General features: G+C 36.0%; 1 protein-coding gene across 8 annotated transcripts in view; it reads left to right on the top strand.

Moving 5' to 3' along the window:
* Eif4g3 (eukaryotic translation initiation factor 4 gamma, 3) overlaps positions 1–15,548 on the top strand; it is a gene marked incomplete at its 5' end in the record, with an annotated part of 297,239 nt that overhangs the window by 71,823 nt on the left and 209,868 nt on the right. For all 8 annotated transcript variants that reach the window (XM_013519513.1, XM_013519514.1, XM_013519512.1 and 5 more), the window contains 1 exon segment: positions 8,421–8,496. In XM_013519513.1, coding sequence (XP_013374967.1) covers positions 8,421–8,496 — 76 coding nt within the window.

The raw sequence follows: 15,548 nt of genomic DNA, 5'->3' as shown, positions 1-15,548 counted from the left end.
ACTCACGACCTTGCGCTTGCCAGGCAGGCGCTTTTTTGCCGCTGAGCTAAATCCCCAGCCCCCTAAATAATTACTAGGTTTTTTTTTTTTTTGGTTTTGGTTTTTTCTCCGGTACCGGGAACCGAACTCACGACCTTGCGCTTGCCAGGCAGGCGCTTTGCCGCTGAGCTAAATCCCCAGCCCCGATGTTACCTTTTTAAAAAAACCTAATCTAGAATACTGTTTACCTCCTTTCATGTCATTGTTAGTGTTTTCTTCATACAATTTTTACTATTTTAACTGTCTGATTTGTTTACTGACTTTTGGGTCTGTCTGCCCCACGTAGAATGAAAGTACCACGAGCATAACAACTTTGCCACTGGCTTACTAGTTTGTAGCCACTTGTTTGTGAAATATATGATGAAAATGGATGAATGAGGAAGCATATAAAGCTGCTTTTGTGCAGATATATTTAAAACATTTGCCCTCCTAGTACTACTTTCTTGGCCATGGTCATATTGTATTATTTCTAGTTTCGGGTCCCTCCAGAAAGAGGGATTAACAGGGATTAGGTGTCAAATACCAGGCATTATGAAGAGTATTTAAAGTAATGATGTAGTTGGTCCCTGGAGCAATTTATGAATGAGGAAGTTGATGCTGAGAGGTTAAATATGATGAAACAGTTACTAAGCTAAAGCTAGAAGTGGAACCCAACATGAATTCCAAAGCCCTTTGGAGCACAAAGAGCTACTCATAGTTAGGAAAATAGCACTTTGGTCCCTTAAGAAAAGGGGAGCTAGCTGGGCCTGCTGGTGCACACTTGTAATTTCAGACTACTTGGGAGATGGAGGCAGGAGGTTCCCAAGTTTGAGGCCAGCCTGGGCAATTTATAAATCCATGTCACAAAGTAAAATAGAAAGGAGTTGGATGTAGTCACCCATGCTTATGTTCCAAGCACTCTGGGAGGCTGAGATAGGAAGATCGTAAGTGAAAGTGTGAGTCCAGCCCAAGCAACTTAAAACAAGACCTTGTCTCAAAAAATAAAAGCTGGGAATACAGCTCAGTACAAAAGCCCTGCCTGGGTTCAGTCCTATTAATACCCACCTGTGCCACCTCCCCCCCCCCCCCCCCCGCCGTAGCTCAGTTGTAGAACACTTGGGGTTCACGTTCACATGCTAGTATTGAATAAATAAGGACAGGGAGCATGGGTCTCTCTGTTTTTTTTTTCTTTTTGTTTTTAGCCTTCTGTAAGCCTGTCCTTGAAGTCAGTATCCTTCCCTTGATAAAATGTACCAGAGTCATTATTTTCTTGGACATTATTTGTAAATTTTCTACAGTGCTTTTAAAATATGGTGTATGAAAGTTGAGTGATAGGAAATAGGGAAGATTTAACTTTCATTTTTGGCTGCTTCCTTACTGTCCAAATAGTTAATTTTGGGTGTAGAAGCCTGGATAGCTGCCAGTAGTTAGCATATGGGAGGAGAAAAGGGGATGTGACTAGAAGGTAATACAGGAACAAAGTCCTGCTGGCCTTATTGATTGGGCCAGCTGCATTCCTGCTTACTGTTACGGTACATTAAATCAAACAGACCACAGTGCATTAGTGAGGCACTGTACTATGGGGAGATGAGTGTGTTTTTGTAAATAATTCATATGTAGAAATGTATCCTAATATTTTCCCCCTACACCAGTAATTTGTCAAGATGAAAAGCATAGTATTAGGTAGTTGGTTTCAATTTAAATTTTTGTTATTAGTGAAGGTGCTTTAATAGAAAAGAGAATTGAAGTGGAATCTGTTTGTCATTGTATTTAATATAGATGTTAATTTTACCTGACATTTATTGTTCTTTTGTTCAGTTTTTAAATTATTATTACTTAAGGTTATGAAGTACAATTAACTTAAGTATTCACTTGTAATTACTGAAACAGTGTTTTAACATGATTTTTGACATGTTAGAAATTACTTTTATTCTTAAAAACCTGTTCAGAGTTTAAACCATTTGTATATCTCATTAAATGGTAGCATGAACTTTTTATTGATGAATTTATGATTTCTCTAGCATCAGTCTATAACTCTTCCATGTGTGTCATGGATGAATTTAATTCAGAAACAAGCATTGTGATGGTTATATAACCACAGTGTTTATGATTTGAAGGTTGACAAAGTGTTGAGGAAATTGGGTAAAATTGGGTAAAATTAGTGTTGGCAATCAAAGACCCTCGGATTGGTAGCCTGTTTTTGTAAAGTTTTATTGCTGGCCTCCCATTTTTAAGTAAAGTTTTATTGGAACAAAGCCATGTCCATTGATCTTATGTATGTCTAAATATAAAATCACTTTCACATTATAACAGTGTAGTGGAACATTTGTGACAGAGATCACATGGCTCTCAGGCCCATACAAATCCCACATATGCACAAATATTTACTATCTGGGCTCTTAAGAAAAAGTTCATTTATCCTGGTTTAAATGAGTAATTTATAATTTGCCATTCCTTAGTTATGGTTATGCATCTTTGCCTTCCTATCCTCTTGTTTTAAAATGTATTGATTCTTGCCCTTTTTTCTTTTTGTATATCTGTTTTCTGATTCTGACTCATTCTCTGTCATCTCCATTCTGCTAATACCACCAATGAATTTCTGTTTCAGATTTTATAATTTTTCAGTTCTAAAATTTCTTCCTGGTTAAGTTATTATTTATCTGCTGAGAATTTGTCTCTTCACTTATTTCAGATGTATTTATCTTTATTTATCTCATGGAGCATAGTTATAATAGCTGTTTTATGGTTTATGCTTGATAACTAAAACATGAGTCAAAATTATCATCTCCTGCTCATCTTTTCCCTTAAGATATGGTTATATGGAGAGGGAAGGGGAATAAAAAGATATGTGAAGCACGTATACCCACACCCATAAGATGAACATAAATGTCATGAACTCTGAATATTTACTAATAAAAAAAAGAATTGATTACATTTTCTGGATTATGTTGTAGACATTGTGAATATGATGCTTTATGAATTCTGAGCAGCTGAAGAATGTTTTTTATTTAAAAAAATTTTTTTTGGTTTGTTTTTGAGCCTGGATCTTGTTATGTAGTTCAGGCTGGCCTTGAACTCATTATGTAGCCCAGGCTGGCTTCAAACTTGTGGCTGTCCTGTTGCTTTAGCTTCCCAAGGGCTGGGATTATAGGGTTGTGTCACCACACCGAGCCGTGAGGAATGTTTCTTAACTATCACCTTTGTAAAAGTTGACTATAAATTCTTGAGAATTGGTTACCTTTTCTTAATTTTGCATGTCAAGTAATTTTAGATTATATAACATTTTGGACATTTTAAATTTTGTTTTGTTGATTATTTTTTGTGGTACTAGGGATTGAACTCATAAATTTTGTTTTGTAGATTATGCATTCTATTATAATTCTACAGGAAATGGTAATTTTTTTCTTTTTAATTTTTAAGAAGGCTGTCGACCCTATTAGATTTAGAGCTCATCCTTCTCTGCGTTGAGGTTGAGGGGCAGAGGTTATATAATCTCTGTTCATTGTTGAAAGTTTTGTTACACTACCTTGGATCTGTTGTGCGCAACCGAGGGATGGGCCTGGTACTTCTGTGGTTCGGACAAAAGCTAGAGGAGTCCCCTTTTCCAGTTTTCTTCTTTGGAGTTCCCTCAGGAGTTTTTGGCCCACAAGGGTTCATTGTTCCATTTCCTTTGACCAGAAAGAGTTTGTGCTGAGATTTTAGCTACTCTTTCGTGTTCTGTTAAATGTTTCTTTTTTATTATTATTTTTTTTTAATGTTTCTTTTTTAAAGTCAGATTTTATTGGTATATTTTAGATATACATAATGATCGCATTCATCATAGAGAATTTGTAACTTGAATAGTTTCTTGGCTGGGGCCTGCTTTCTAGGCAAAGCCTGTAGAGAAGAGAGGACAAAACAGAGTAACAACGATCAGAACCAAAATGAAACAAAAATCCTACAAGATACCTAAGGTGCTCCTTCGTGGAGACTGACTAAGTTTTGACTCTCCCACAATCTGCACATTTTGTAAGTCCTCAGATATTTTGTAGTTTTTGCAGTGGTAGTGAACCTCTTCCCAACCTCTAAAAGATTTGCTGTCACTGGTCTAGAGCACCAAATGAAGCTAACAGCCCTCTTTAGTTTCATTCTAGGCCCAAGATTTCAATTATCATCTTAATTGGGCTTGGTTGTAATACTTCTTAAAATCTTCTCACACTTACTCTATTTCTTCACTTATAATTTAGGACTTCATTGTAAGTTTTTCTTTTATAAAGTGTAACTTCAGCAATGGCTACTCTCTCAAGTGTAATGAAAAAACAACTTTTTTCTTGTCAGTTATAGGCTGAAGGTCTGGAGGTACCCTGTTGTAGTTCCCTTTGTATATAAACTTTTTGCCTTCAAGGTATGAATGGTGTACCTTTTAGATCAGTGTAATAAACCAATATAGGTGAAATTTGTATCTGTCTTATTTTCACTGAAAAACTCGAAAGACTACTGAGAAATTTAGATGAAAAAATTAAGTGTAAGATTAGATTTCAAAATGAGATGGATCATTAAAAACAAAACAAAACAAAACAAAAAAACAAAATGAGATGGATCAGAATCAGTGTCATAAGTTAAACAGGGTCAAATGTAAAGTCTGCTTATAGCCACACAAATGATTACTTATGTATGGAATGAATAAGATATGATTTCATAGCAATTATGCCTGGAGAAAGAGGGACAACATGAATTAGCAAGCTGAGGTATGAGGTAAAGAAAGCATATACAATTTAAGGTTGCACTGATAATAGAAAAATATGTATGATCCACTTTACACTGATCATGCTATGTGTGTCTGTCAGGAATGGTCCAGGGAGCCTTTCAAATGTGGCACGTGTCTGTAATCCCAGCACTTGGGAGGCTGAAGCAGGAGGATCGCCTTAAGATCGAGGCCAGCCTGGGCTACATAGTGAGTTCAAGCCAGCCTGAACTACGTAGTGAGACCCTGTTTCAACAAAACAAAACAAAACAAAACAAAGCAAAACAAAAAATAGTGGGCCAGGGAAGTGAGAATTTTTTACCTGAAAAGTCTAAAATGGGAAACTTAAGAGCTATCTGATATATTTGGATGGTTTTCCTGTGAAATAGAACATACTAGGTTTATTAGAAACCCCTATATTTCTTTTTTTGTTGTTGTTGTTGTTTTTTTTTTTTTTTTTTTTTGGTTTTTTTGGCTTTTCTCTGGTACTGGGAACCGAACTCACGACCTTGCGCTTGCCAGGCAGGCGCTTTTGCTGCTGAGCTAAATCCCCAGCCCCTGAAACCCCTACATTTCATGTTGGGTGACTAGAGCTATAGAGACATTCCAAGTATCATTTGGAGTTATTTTTATACCTGATGAATAATTGTAATGCTTGATTTTGTGAAGTTCTTTTATTAACATACAGTAATTGTGCCTATTTATAGGGTACAGTGTAATAATTCAGTACATGGTTACTTTGTATAATGATCAAATCAGAGTTATCAACATTTCCATAAACATTTATCATTTCTTTGTTTTGGGAAATGTTGAGCTGCTCTCCTGTACTTCTTTATAAAATATATAAGTTATTGTGAACTATAGTAAACCTTTTATGCTCTAAAACATTAAAATATAATCCCAGCAGGTAATTATTTTGGTACCTGTTACTAGATATATGAGCTGCAAATATTTTTCTTCATTTTATGATGAATTAAAGGAGAAAATTACTGTGTAACATAAGTTTCTCTGGTTAAAGTCATTACTTTCTTACTGTATGGTAGAGACCGTTCATGTACTGTTGGGTAGATAATTAGACTTGAGTCAAGAATTCAGGACTTTTAGGAAATTTCAGAGTAATTCTTTAGGCAGTGAGCTAACAATTTATTTCATCTGTAGATAGGGGCAAACATATTTTGACCAGGTTATAACATTTTTCTTGCCATGCTCTGAAGTATTGTGCCCTCATTGATGTAATAAGATCGTACTTCATGGAGTATGGTAGACCTAGTCTAGACTCTTAAGCTTTGTGATCTTGAGTGAGTTCCTTCATCTTGCAGAATCTCAAGGACATATGTCCTGTCTGCAGGACATATTACTAAGTGGTGCAGTGCAGACAGGGTGATTGGGCGAGGCTTCTCACTAGGCTTGAGGTTGATACTTTTTGATTTTTATTTTCATGTTTATAATAGAACTGTGTTTTTGTTTTAAAATGATTTTATTTTATATTAAAGGTATTTGAAGACACAGTTAAATTATCAATTCACAATATTCTGTTACTAGTTTATAGGGTACAAAATAAATGAAATCAACATTATTTGTGGCCAAGGAGGAAGAATGTTTGTTTGGCCAAATATAGGATCATCTTCCTTAGAAATCTTTTAGGAGTAATAATCTTACTAGCTAATTAAATAGTAGAAAGCAGGAGTCCTCACTTTCCCGTTGTAAGGTTAAATGGAATGGCTCACCTTATTTGGCATGGTATTGATAACTCACTTGAGAACTTACTCTCATATCATAAGATTTAGTCCTACCTGGAAGGAGCAATAGCAGTGGCACTGCAGAAGGAAGAGTGGCCTCGTTTTCCACCAGTCATGTGATCACACTGCAGAACTTCATTGCATAGTTTTATTTCACATAAGGGGATAGCCCTCATTCTGAAAGCACTGCTGAGCTAATATTAAGGATGTTTGTCCTGAAACTTGTGAGGTTTATGTTTTGTGTGTGTGTGTAATTTGAAACAGTTCCTTTAATAAAATGTTTCAGTTTTATTACATCCCGTTGCAGCATTTTACATTAGTTCTTTGTTTGTAGGGGATGGTGGCAGAGAATTTAATTGTTGTCTGAGGGTGTGGCTATAAGAAGCTATCTAGAGACCAGTACAGAATCTTTACTTTAATGACTACAGATCTTTTACCTCAGTAAACTGGCTGCTTGGATATAAAGAATTGTACTTCTGATTCTTTCAGATTTTGGCAACTTGGGGTCTTTCTTTAAAAAAAAAATATTTACAGCTCTTACTTTGCCTTTGAAACTGTCTTGAATTGGAAAGGAGTATTATGGTGGGATATATGAAGTATTTGTTAAATTGAAGGAAAGATTGTCGTTTTCAGTTGTGACATTTACACCCCTGCCCTTTGGTGGTACTGGGAATTGACCTTCACACTGAAGGCCTCAGGTCTGCCCCCCTCCATTTTAATATTTGAGACAGGTTCTATCTAAGATGCCAGGATGGGCTGAAACTTGTAATAGTTTTGCCTCAGCCTCCTAGGGTGCTGGGATTGTGGTTTGTTGTACCACACCATAATTTTTTTAATGATGGAGAAAATATTTATAATTATCTAACTAGGTTCAGTTTAGATGACCCCAAGTTGTCAGCACCAATTTATAGTAATTCTTTAAAAACCATTTAAATCATGCAAATCATTTATATTTATTGTGGAAGAAGCACATGCTACATTTAGGTAACTCTGTCGTCCAGAGGTAGTTGCTGTTGATCTTTTGGTTGCCCCCTCCCTTTGGTGGTAGTGGAGCCTGAACCCAGGTCTTAATGCATGCTAGGTAAGTGCTCTACTCTAAACCACACCCTTAGCCGTGGTTGAGGTTGTTTAAGAGGTTGTTTAGAGTACACAGGCATTTCTGTTCCAAAATATTACTGTACCAAGTAGAAGAGCTTGATCTTTTAATTGTGAAGTTCAGTGAGATGATAGTCTGTCTTTTAGCTGTTGATATGCTGAAATATTTTAAACAAGATAGTACTGTAGAGCTTGTTATTTAAAATGGGAAGCTGTTGGTTGTATGGATATAATGGAAAGTTACAGCTTAAATTAAAACAACAAAAAGAGGGGCTGGGGATTTAGCTCAGCGGCAAAAGCGCCTGGATGGCAAGTGCAACGTCGTGAGTTCGATTCCCGGTACCGGAGAAAAACCAAAAAAAAAAAAAAAAACAACAAAAAGGAAAATTAAACAATAAAGAAACAATTGTGTTTGTTATTCCTGTATACCGTAGTTAACAGATTGGGCCTTTGTCAGGAGTTCACACTTGATGAGTCTTCCTAAATATTGCAGTTTTATATATTTCTTTAGTCTTTTTGTATAGAAAGTAAAGTTGGTAAATTTTCATCATGGGCCTAAAGTTTGAAAACTTGTATAATTATATTTGTTTTGAGTTGACATGGGATGTTTATTATGGGAACTACTTTGGAGAGATTCAATTAAATCACATTAGGAAATTTGAGATACTTTATTTTCCAGTTTCTGTGGAGGAATAAGCCTGTAACTCCACTAATTGGAGTTAGAATTAGCTTGGATAATTGGGTATAAAAGCTTGGGTAATTGGCAGAATTTTGTGGTGGTAACTTTCTGTTACTGCTAAAGCAGTCTGTTTTTGAATTCTCTTATCCTTAACTTGCTCTTCTAGAATTCCTAGAGGACCTGTGCAGCAACCCCTTGAGGATCGAATTTTTACTCCCTCAGTCTCAGCAGTCTATAGCACGGTGAGTATCTCCAGGGTGCTTGTGCATCTATTTTTCCACTTGAGCTCTTGATATTGAGGGCAGTGTTTTTTTGATCAACATAGGTTCTTGGCAAAAAGTTCAAGGAAGTTAGATGAATATAATGTAATGAGGCAAATAGACCCTTTTTCATCATCTTAATCTAAGTAAATATGAAACTATACGAAGATAGAGTAGCTTATATACCTGTCATCTTTTTTCTTTTCCCATAAATACTAACTTCTGGCTTTGTATTTTGATTCTTTGGGACGCTGATATAATTTTGAATATATTTTGTTAAAAGTTTTTAGTTTTTCATTAACTTAATTTTTTCTTTTCTTCTCTGATTACACATAACATATGGAAAGAGTGGGAAAGAGAACACCAGAGGAAGTTTAAGGAAATTTAAAAGCTAGAGGTTGGAGGCAATAAAATTAGAAGCAAGTTTTAGGTGTCTTGCAGCAAACCTAGGGAATTTAGGGTACCTGGGAGTATAAGTCACATGTTTTAAAATATTTCAGTTCTACATACCATTTATTTCTCCATTGTAAAGAAATAGTTTAGTGAGCAAGATGAGTCATTAAGTACATGTAATCTAAGTGACCTGATGGAGCAATTTATTTTTGTTTTTATTTTGACACTATGAACTGCCAGGGCCTTTGCACTGAACTATATTCCTGGCCCCTTTTTATTTTCTTCTATATTTTGAGACAGGGTCTCACTAAGTTGCCCCCATTGGTTTGTAACTTGCAAACTCCTACCTTAGTCTCCCACAGTGCTGGAATTTCAGGCCTGTACCACTATGCCTGGCTGGAACAAGAAAGTTTCTAGAGAAACAGGATTTGTGTTAGAAGGAACAGCAGTGCATAGGCACAAAGAAGACAGTGAGCTCCATGTAATCTTAGAAATGTAAGGGTGCTGATGTGGCCAGAGTGAGGGAAGGTTGGGTGTGGGACATCACTTTATGTGAGGCATTATGGACCATGGTAGGGATTTTGGGTTTCAGTCCAGATCTGATGGAAAGCAGTGTAGGACTCCGAGCAGTAAATCTGAGTTATGCTTTCAAAGGTTGCTGTAGCTATGATGTGGAGAGAGCAGACTGTGATAAGGTGGGGGAATGATTGCAAAAATGAGTTCAGAGGTTTTTGGAGTTCAGGCAAAAGATGATTGTGGCTTGCTCTAAGTGAGAGTGGTAAAAGTATTTAGCATACATTTTGAAAATAAAGTTTGTAGGATGTGATGCTGTCTTGGATATGTGGACTAGGAGAGAAAGGAGAGTTAGGGATGGTATCTTGGATCTTGGCTTGAACTGAGTGAATGTGGCCTATTAATGGAGATGGTCACTGTTCCCTGTGTGAGGTACAGTTTTTGTTGAGAAAAATCAACTTAATATCTGTAAACATTATTTTGATGGGGTTAAAACATGTTTATACATTCATATGAAATATTCTAATCTAAGTTTTTGGATTTATGTTTTCAATTAGATCAAATTTGATTTCACTGTTTAAAATTACTGCTATATATATAGTAAAAAAAACTTGTGTTATATATTATCCATTGTGCCTATTAGAGAACAAGGGATTTTAGGCAGTACAAGTTACCTTAAAACCTCATGTTCTCCACTTTAAAAAATTATTTGGAGAATTTTTTGGAGATAGAATCTTGCTGTTTTGCCCAGCCTGTTCTAAAATTCCTGGAATGAGGTGATCTTCCCACCTTCCCAAGTACCTGGAATGTGCCTTTTAATAAATGAATAGATAGAGCTGGGGATTTAGCTCAGCAGCACAGCGCCTGACTGGCAAGTGCAAGGTTGTGTGTTCGATCCCCAGTACCAGGAAAAAAAAAAAAAAAAAAAAAGATAAATGACTTCCATTCTTAATAATTTAAGTCTCTTTTTTCGTTTTAAGGCTTTGTGCACATTATTACTGAATGGCGGGTAGGAAAGTTTGTGACCTGGTACTTTGAAGTCTCTAGTGCCCCAGGTATATGTATGTATTGGTCATTATTTCTCTACTGTCTAGGTTTATTAGCTTCCTTTCTGTGTCATAAAATAAAGACTAACCTGCGGTTCATCTCCTACTGCCTTGGCATATGGTGCCCACATGGCACTTTCATTGACAGGTTAAATTCTTTGAAAGGCAACAATACTCCTAGCCAATCTTTAAAATTTAAAATCTTGCTTTTAAAGATGTGTGTTAGTCTGATATGCAGGCTTTAATCTGTCATTTTAGATAGATTCCCTGCTGATAATCAAAGAAGATCAAAACTTGTATTCAGCTTTTAGAATACCTCATATTTCATGTTTTAGCCTGTATTTTAACTGGGATTATACAAATTTTCCTTAAAATATTTTTTAGGGGTGAAATTGGAGATGATGTTATTGTATATGAGTGATTGAGCACATGTACAAAAAAGAATCAAGTAAATAATTTTTTAATTCTGGTTAGAGCAGCATTTATCATATGGTAGAGAAGTGGTGGAACTGGAGCGACATCAATTAATTTTAAATATATTGTTGACTTTCTCATATTGTCATGCTTTAGTAGTGTAAACTGTAATTTTACCTTGCTATATAATTTTGTTATGTTTTATTTAGATAAATTAGGGATTAATTTCTATTAATGACTGTTAAGGTAGTGTTTTTAATTACAGAGATAAACTTAATAGAATAATATAAGAATTTAAGTTTATATTCTAGGAGATTGGAAGGATTATCTTAATAACTACTTATGAAAAACAGTTATAAATAATTACATTACTCATAAGTAGTTTTTTAATGCCATAAAATGTCATCTTGCTAGCCAGTTTATACTTCATACATAAAGTCTTGGTTCTGTGATCTTATATCTATGTTAAATATTGTGTAGACCAATATGTCAGTGGAATCTCTCTGCAGATGAAATTTAGCCTGGTCAGTCAGTGCTCCTAGGCAATAGTGTTCAGACAGATGTAAATCTACTTTATTATCCTGTTATCCAGCACAAAATAATAGTCTTTTTTGTTTTTTACAGTGAAAAAACATAACAGTTGGTGCATAATTTGTTTGCACTTTTAAAAAAAACTTTACTGAGGTATATATGAGTGCTGTAGTAATTTGCAAATATGTTAGTACCCATGAAAATCATTACAGCTGAGAAAATTAACATATTCATCACTCCAGAAATGTTTCCTAGCACCTCTTTGTAAATTCTTTTTTCCCTTTTCTCTCATTGATCCTCCTACCCCTGTACTAGAGATTGATCCCAGGGCCGTCACACATTCGATTTAACTCATTGCTAGTGGGTCTAGGCATGGTGATGGTGCATGCCTGTAATCTCAGCACTTGGGAGACTGGGGAAGGACGATCACTGGGAGACTGAGGCCAGCCTAGGCTACATAGTGAGTTCAAGGCCAGCCTGGCATGCACAGTGAGACCTTGTCTCAAAACAAAAACCAAACCAAACCAAACCAAACCAGTGAGTTAAAATATACAGTTTTAAGAACTTTAGATATGACATACCATTATGGTGGCTTTCTATCTGTCTGTCTGTCTAGATTTTTTGAGATAGCATCCCTCTTTGTAGTTCAGGCTAGCCTTGAACTCACTGTGTAGCCCAGGTTGGCCTCAAACTTATGGTAATCTTTCTGCCTCAGCCTCCTGAGTTCTTGGGTTATAGGTGTGTACCTCCATGCTCAGTTTTTTTTTTTCCTCTGTGTAGTGCAGGCTGGCTTCTGATTCACAGTCTTCCTGCCTTAGCCTCTTTTGAGTGCTGAGATTACAGGTGTCTATGTGCTCATTGTATTTTAACAGCTTGAAATCTTTCCACTTTCAGACATCATTGGTATTTAAAAGATCAAAAATAATATTTCACAATTCACAACAGAGGAAATTAGCAAGTAAATGAAAGAATGTTTAACATTGATTAAATAATGAATGTCATATTTTGTTTAGAAAGTTGACAAGGGTTTAATTAAGTACAATATTTCTAAGTTATGTTGGAATAGACTAGATAGGAATTTTTCAGGGACTTTTATCTTAGCCTTTCAATTTTTTTTCTCACTAAGTATTTTTGAGTTATTGGGTATGAGAGTAATGAAATTTTCTTGCTTATTGTGGTATAGAGGATTTGGTGGTAAGCTTATATATAAATTATTGTATTTATGGGTTATACTTGGTGGTAGGTTATTGTATTTGTCAGAAACTTAAGAGACAAAAGTCACGTTTAGATGTATTCTTAATGTTAGACATTACAATAATGTTTAACTCGGGGAGCAGAGGAGTACTACTGGTAGAGGCCAGGGCAGCAGCCAACATCAGTGTGTGCATGACAACCTCACAGTTGAGCATTATCCTGCCTCAGTAGTGAGCAGTGGCTGTGATAGGAAACCCTGAACCAAGTTTTCCTTAATTGTCAGGCACAATGACTGAAAATTCAGCGAGGCTGGTATTTGTCAAATGTTCTCTCTGGGACTATATACTAAATACTGGTAGAAAAACACTTAGTGAAAGTAAAAACAAAATTGTGTAAATGCTTAGAATTAGAGAAAGAGCCTAAAATTAATAACAGTAATTTCTGTTTTGATATGAGTGGACTGAAAGAGAAGATGACATTTTAGGTGATGTCTGAACTATGCTGCACCCTCATCTCTTCATGGTAGGGAGGAAGAAAAGCATGAATCTTTCCAATAGATGTCCTGGAGGCTCCAAGACACTCCTGTGGGAAGCGCTGTCCTGCCCTTCCTGGAAATTGGAGCTTAGTGCTCCTGAGACCGCTTGGGAATGGAGCACATTACTACACCGACCGTGGACACATACCTAGTGAGCATGGTGTGTGGTTCCTGTAACTGAAGAACTGAATTTCAAATTTTATTTAATTTTCATTAATTTAAATTTAAATTAGCTATATATAGCTTGCATGTTAGCAGTTCTCTGGGGTGACAAAGTCCAAGTCATGACAAAGATTTTATTTGTTTATTTTGGTGCTGGGTATTAAATCTAGGGCTTCATATGTGGTAGGCATGCATTTACTACTGAGCTCCACTTCTGTTTGATACACAGAAGGAGCCATGGAAGAGTTTCTGGTATGGAAAGAAGGATGCGATAGAATTAAAGTATGAAAATATCTGGTATTCACTGTATTAGTAGATGAATTATAGTTTATAGAATACATAGGGAGCTTAATGCTGGGAACAGAAAACTGGCTCTGAAATTAGACCACATGGATTGAGATCGTGGTGATTACCACACAATAGGTGTTTGTGTTGTGGGCCAGTTACTTACTCTTTTTATGCTTCAGTTTCTTTTCCTGGTTATGAAATGGATAATGCTACTCATTTCCAAAAGTTATTAGAGGAGAAAGTTCAGTGTGACAAATCCATTTAACACTGCCTGAGCCTGGTGTGCAGTCTCTACTCCTACCACCTCTCTTTCTACCACTGGTTATAAGTAGGATGGGAAGCAACCATTGTCTTACTTACTGTCCCTTGGAACACAAATCTGAATAGGTGTAATATGATGTTGGATAAAGAGCTTGTGTTTTTCATTTGAATAGTGTGGCCTTTAAAATTTTACTGTTTACTTTATTATCTATGCAAGTAATCTTTGGAACTTCCTTAAAATAAAAAGTGAAATATTATCATTACTCATGTGTTAAATACTGAAATTTTTTATATTTCTTTTAACTCAGCCAATACCATGTTGTTGGACACATTGCTTTATTTTCAATAGTGCCAAACAGCCTTTTGTAAAAATTACATAGTTTTACCATGATGTACATGCTATTATAGTTACCAATTTTATTTTTTTCTCTCTTATTTTGATGTTATTTTTGAAACAGGGTTTTGCTTTGTATTATAGGCTGGCCTTGAACTGTGTATCCCAGGCTGGCCTCAAACTCACAGTGATCCTCCTGGCTCAGTCTCCCAAGTGCTAGGATTACAGGTGTGTGCCACCATGCCTGGCTGAAGTTACAGATTTTGTCACCTTATTTTTAGATTTTTTTTTTTTCTCTGTCTGACTTACAGGGGAAAGTAGCATTTTGGAAATAGCTCTGCGTGTTTCTCAAATGCCAAGTTTTATAGATGTTTGTGGTAGATGCAGTCATTATATGGAACTTTCTGTGGAATGTCAAGGGTATATTGGATTAAATGATTTAGCATGTTCCTTACATTATATGAATGATGTTTTAAATTTTAAAGAGAAAAAATTAACACAATTTGAAAACAAGATAATAAGAAGGTAACCATGGTTAATAATTGTGTATTGTTATCTTTAAATTAGTTACTCAGAGTACAGGATATCAGCATTTAATTGTCCAAACAATATTAGCACAAACCTTTCTTTTCAATGAACTAAGAGAAATTAGTAGTATAACGATCTTAACTATCTTCTATGCATGTGTGTGTGTGTATATATAATTTTTTTTTTTTTTTTTGCTTTGTTGTTTTCTCCTTTCCCCAATCCCAGTGTTTCTTTCCTTTTCAACAGTTTCTTTCCATTTTACAGTATCTGTTGTATACTTGAGAACTTTACTGTTTCAGATTATCACACTAGGAAGACAATACAATGTTTGCACATATGCATGTGGATATTTATGCACATGTGCATGTTTCACTTATAAGTATGGTGTTGAGTTGCATCCATTTACCTATAAAAGTCTCCAGTTTATGCTCCATTGTATAAAAAGACCACATCCTTTTTATCCATTCCTTGGGGGATGGGCATCTGAGTTGTTTCCAAGCTCTAGCTGTTAGAAATTGTGCTGCTCTAAACATGCGTGCACATATGTCACTGTGGTACAATGTTTTTTATTCTTCCGGGAAAATACCCAGAAGGAGAATGGCTGGGTCAAAGGGGGACCTCCAGCCCTAGTTTTTTGAGGAATCTCCACAATGATATCCACAGTGGTAGCACCAGTCTACACTCTCACCAGCAGTGGAGAAGGGTTTCTTTTCCCCACAGCCCCTCCAGCATTTGTTATTGGTTAATTTCTTTTTTTTTTTTTTGGTTTTTCTCCGGTACCGGGAACCGAACTCACAACCTTGTGCTTGCCAGGCAGGCGCTTTTTGCTGCTGAG

This window comes from Chinchilla lanigera, unplaced genomic scaffold, assembly GCF_000276665.1.
Source record: "Chinchilla lanigera isolate Chin_1 unplaced genomic scaffold, ChiLan1.0 scaffold00051, whole genome shotgun sequence".
Classification (NCBI taxonomy): domain Eukaryota; kingdom Metazoa; phylum Chordata; class Mammalia; order Rodentia; family Chinchillidae; genus Chinchilla; species Chinchilla lanigera.
This window is presented reverse-complemented; position numbering and strand designations above follow the sequence as displayed.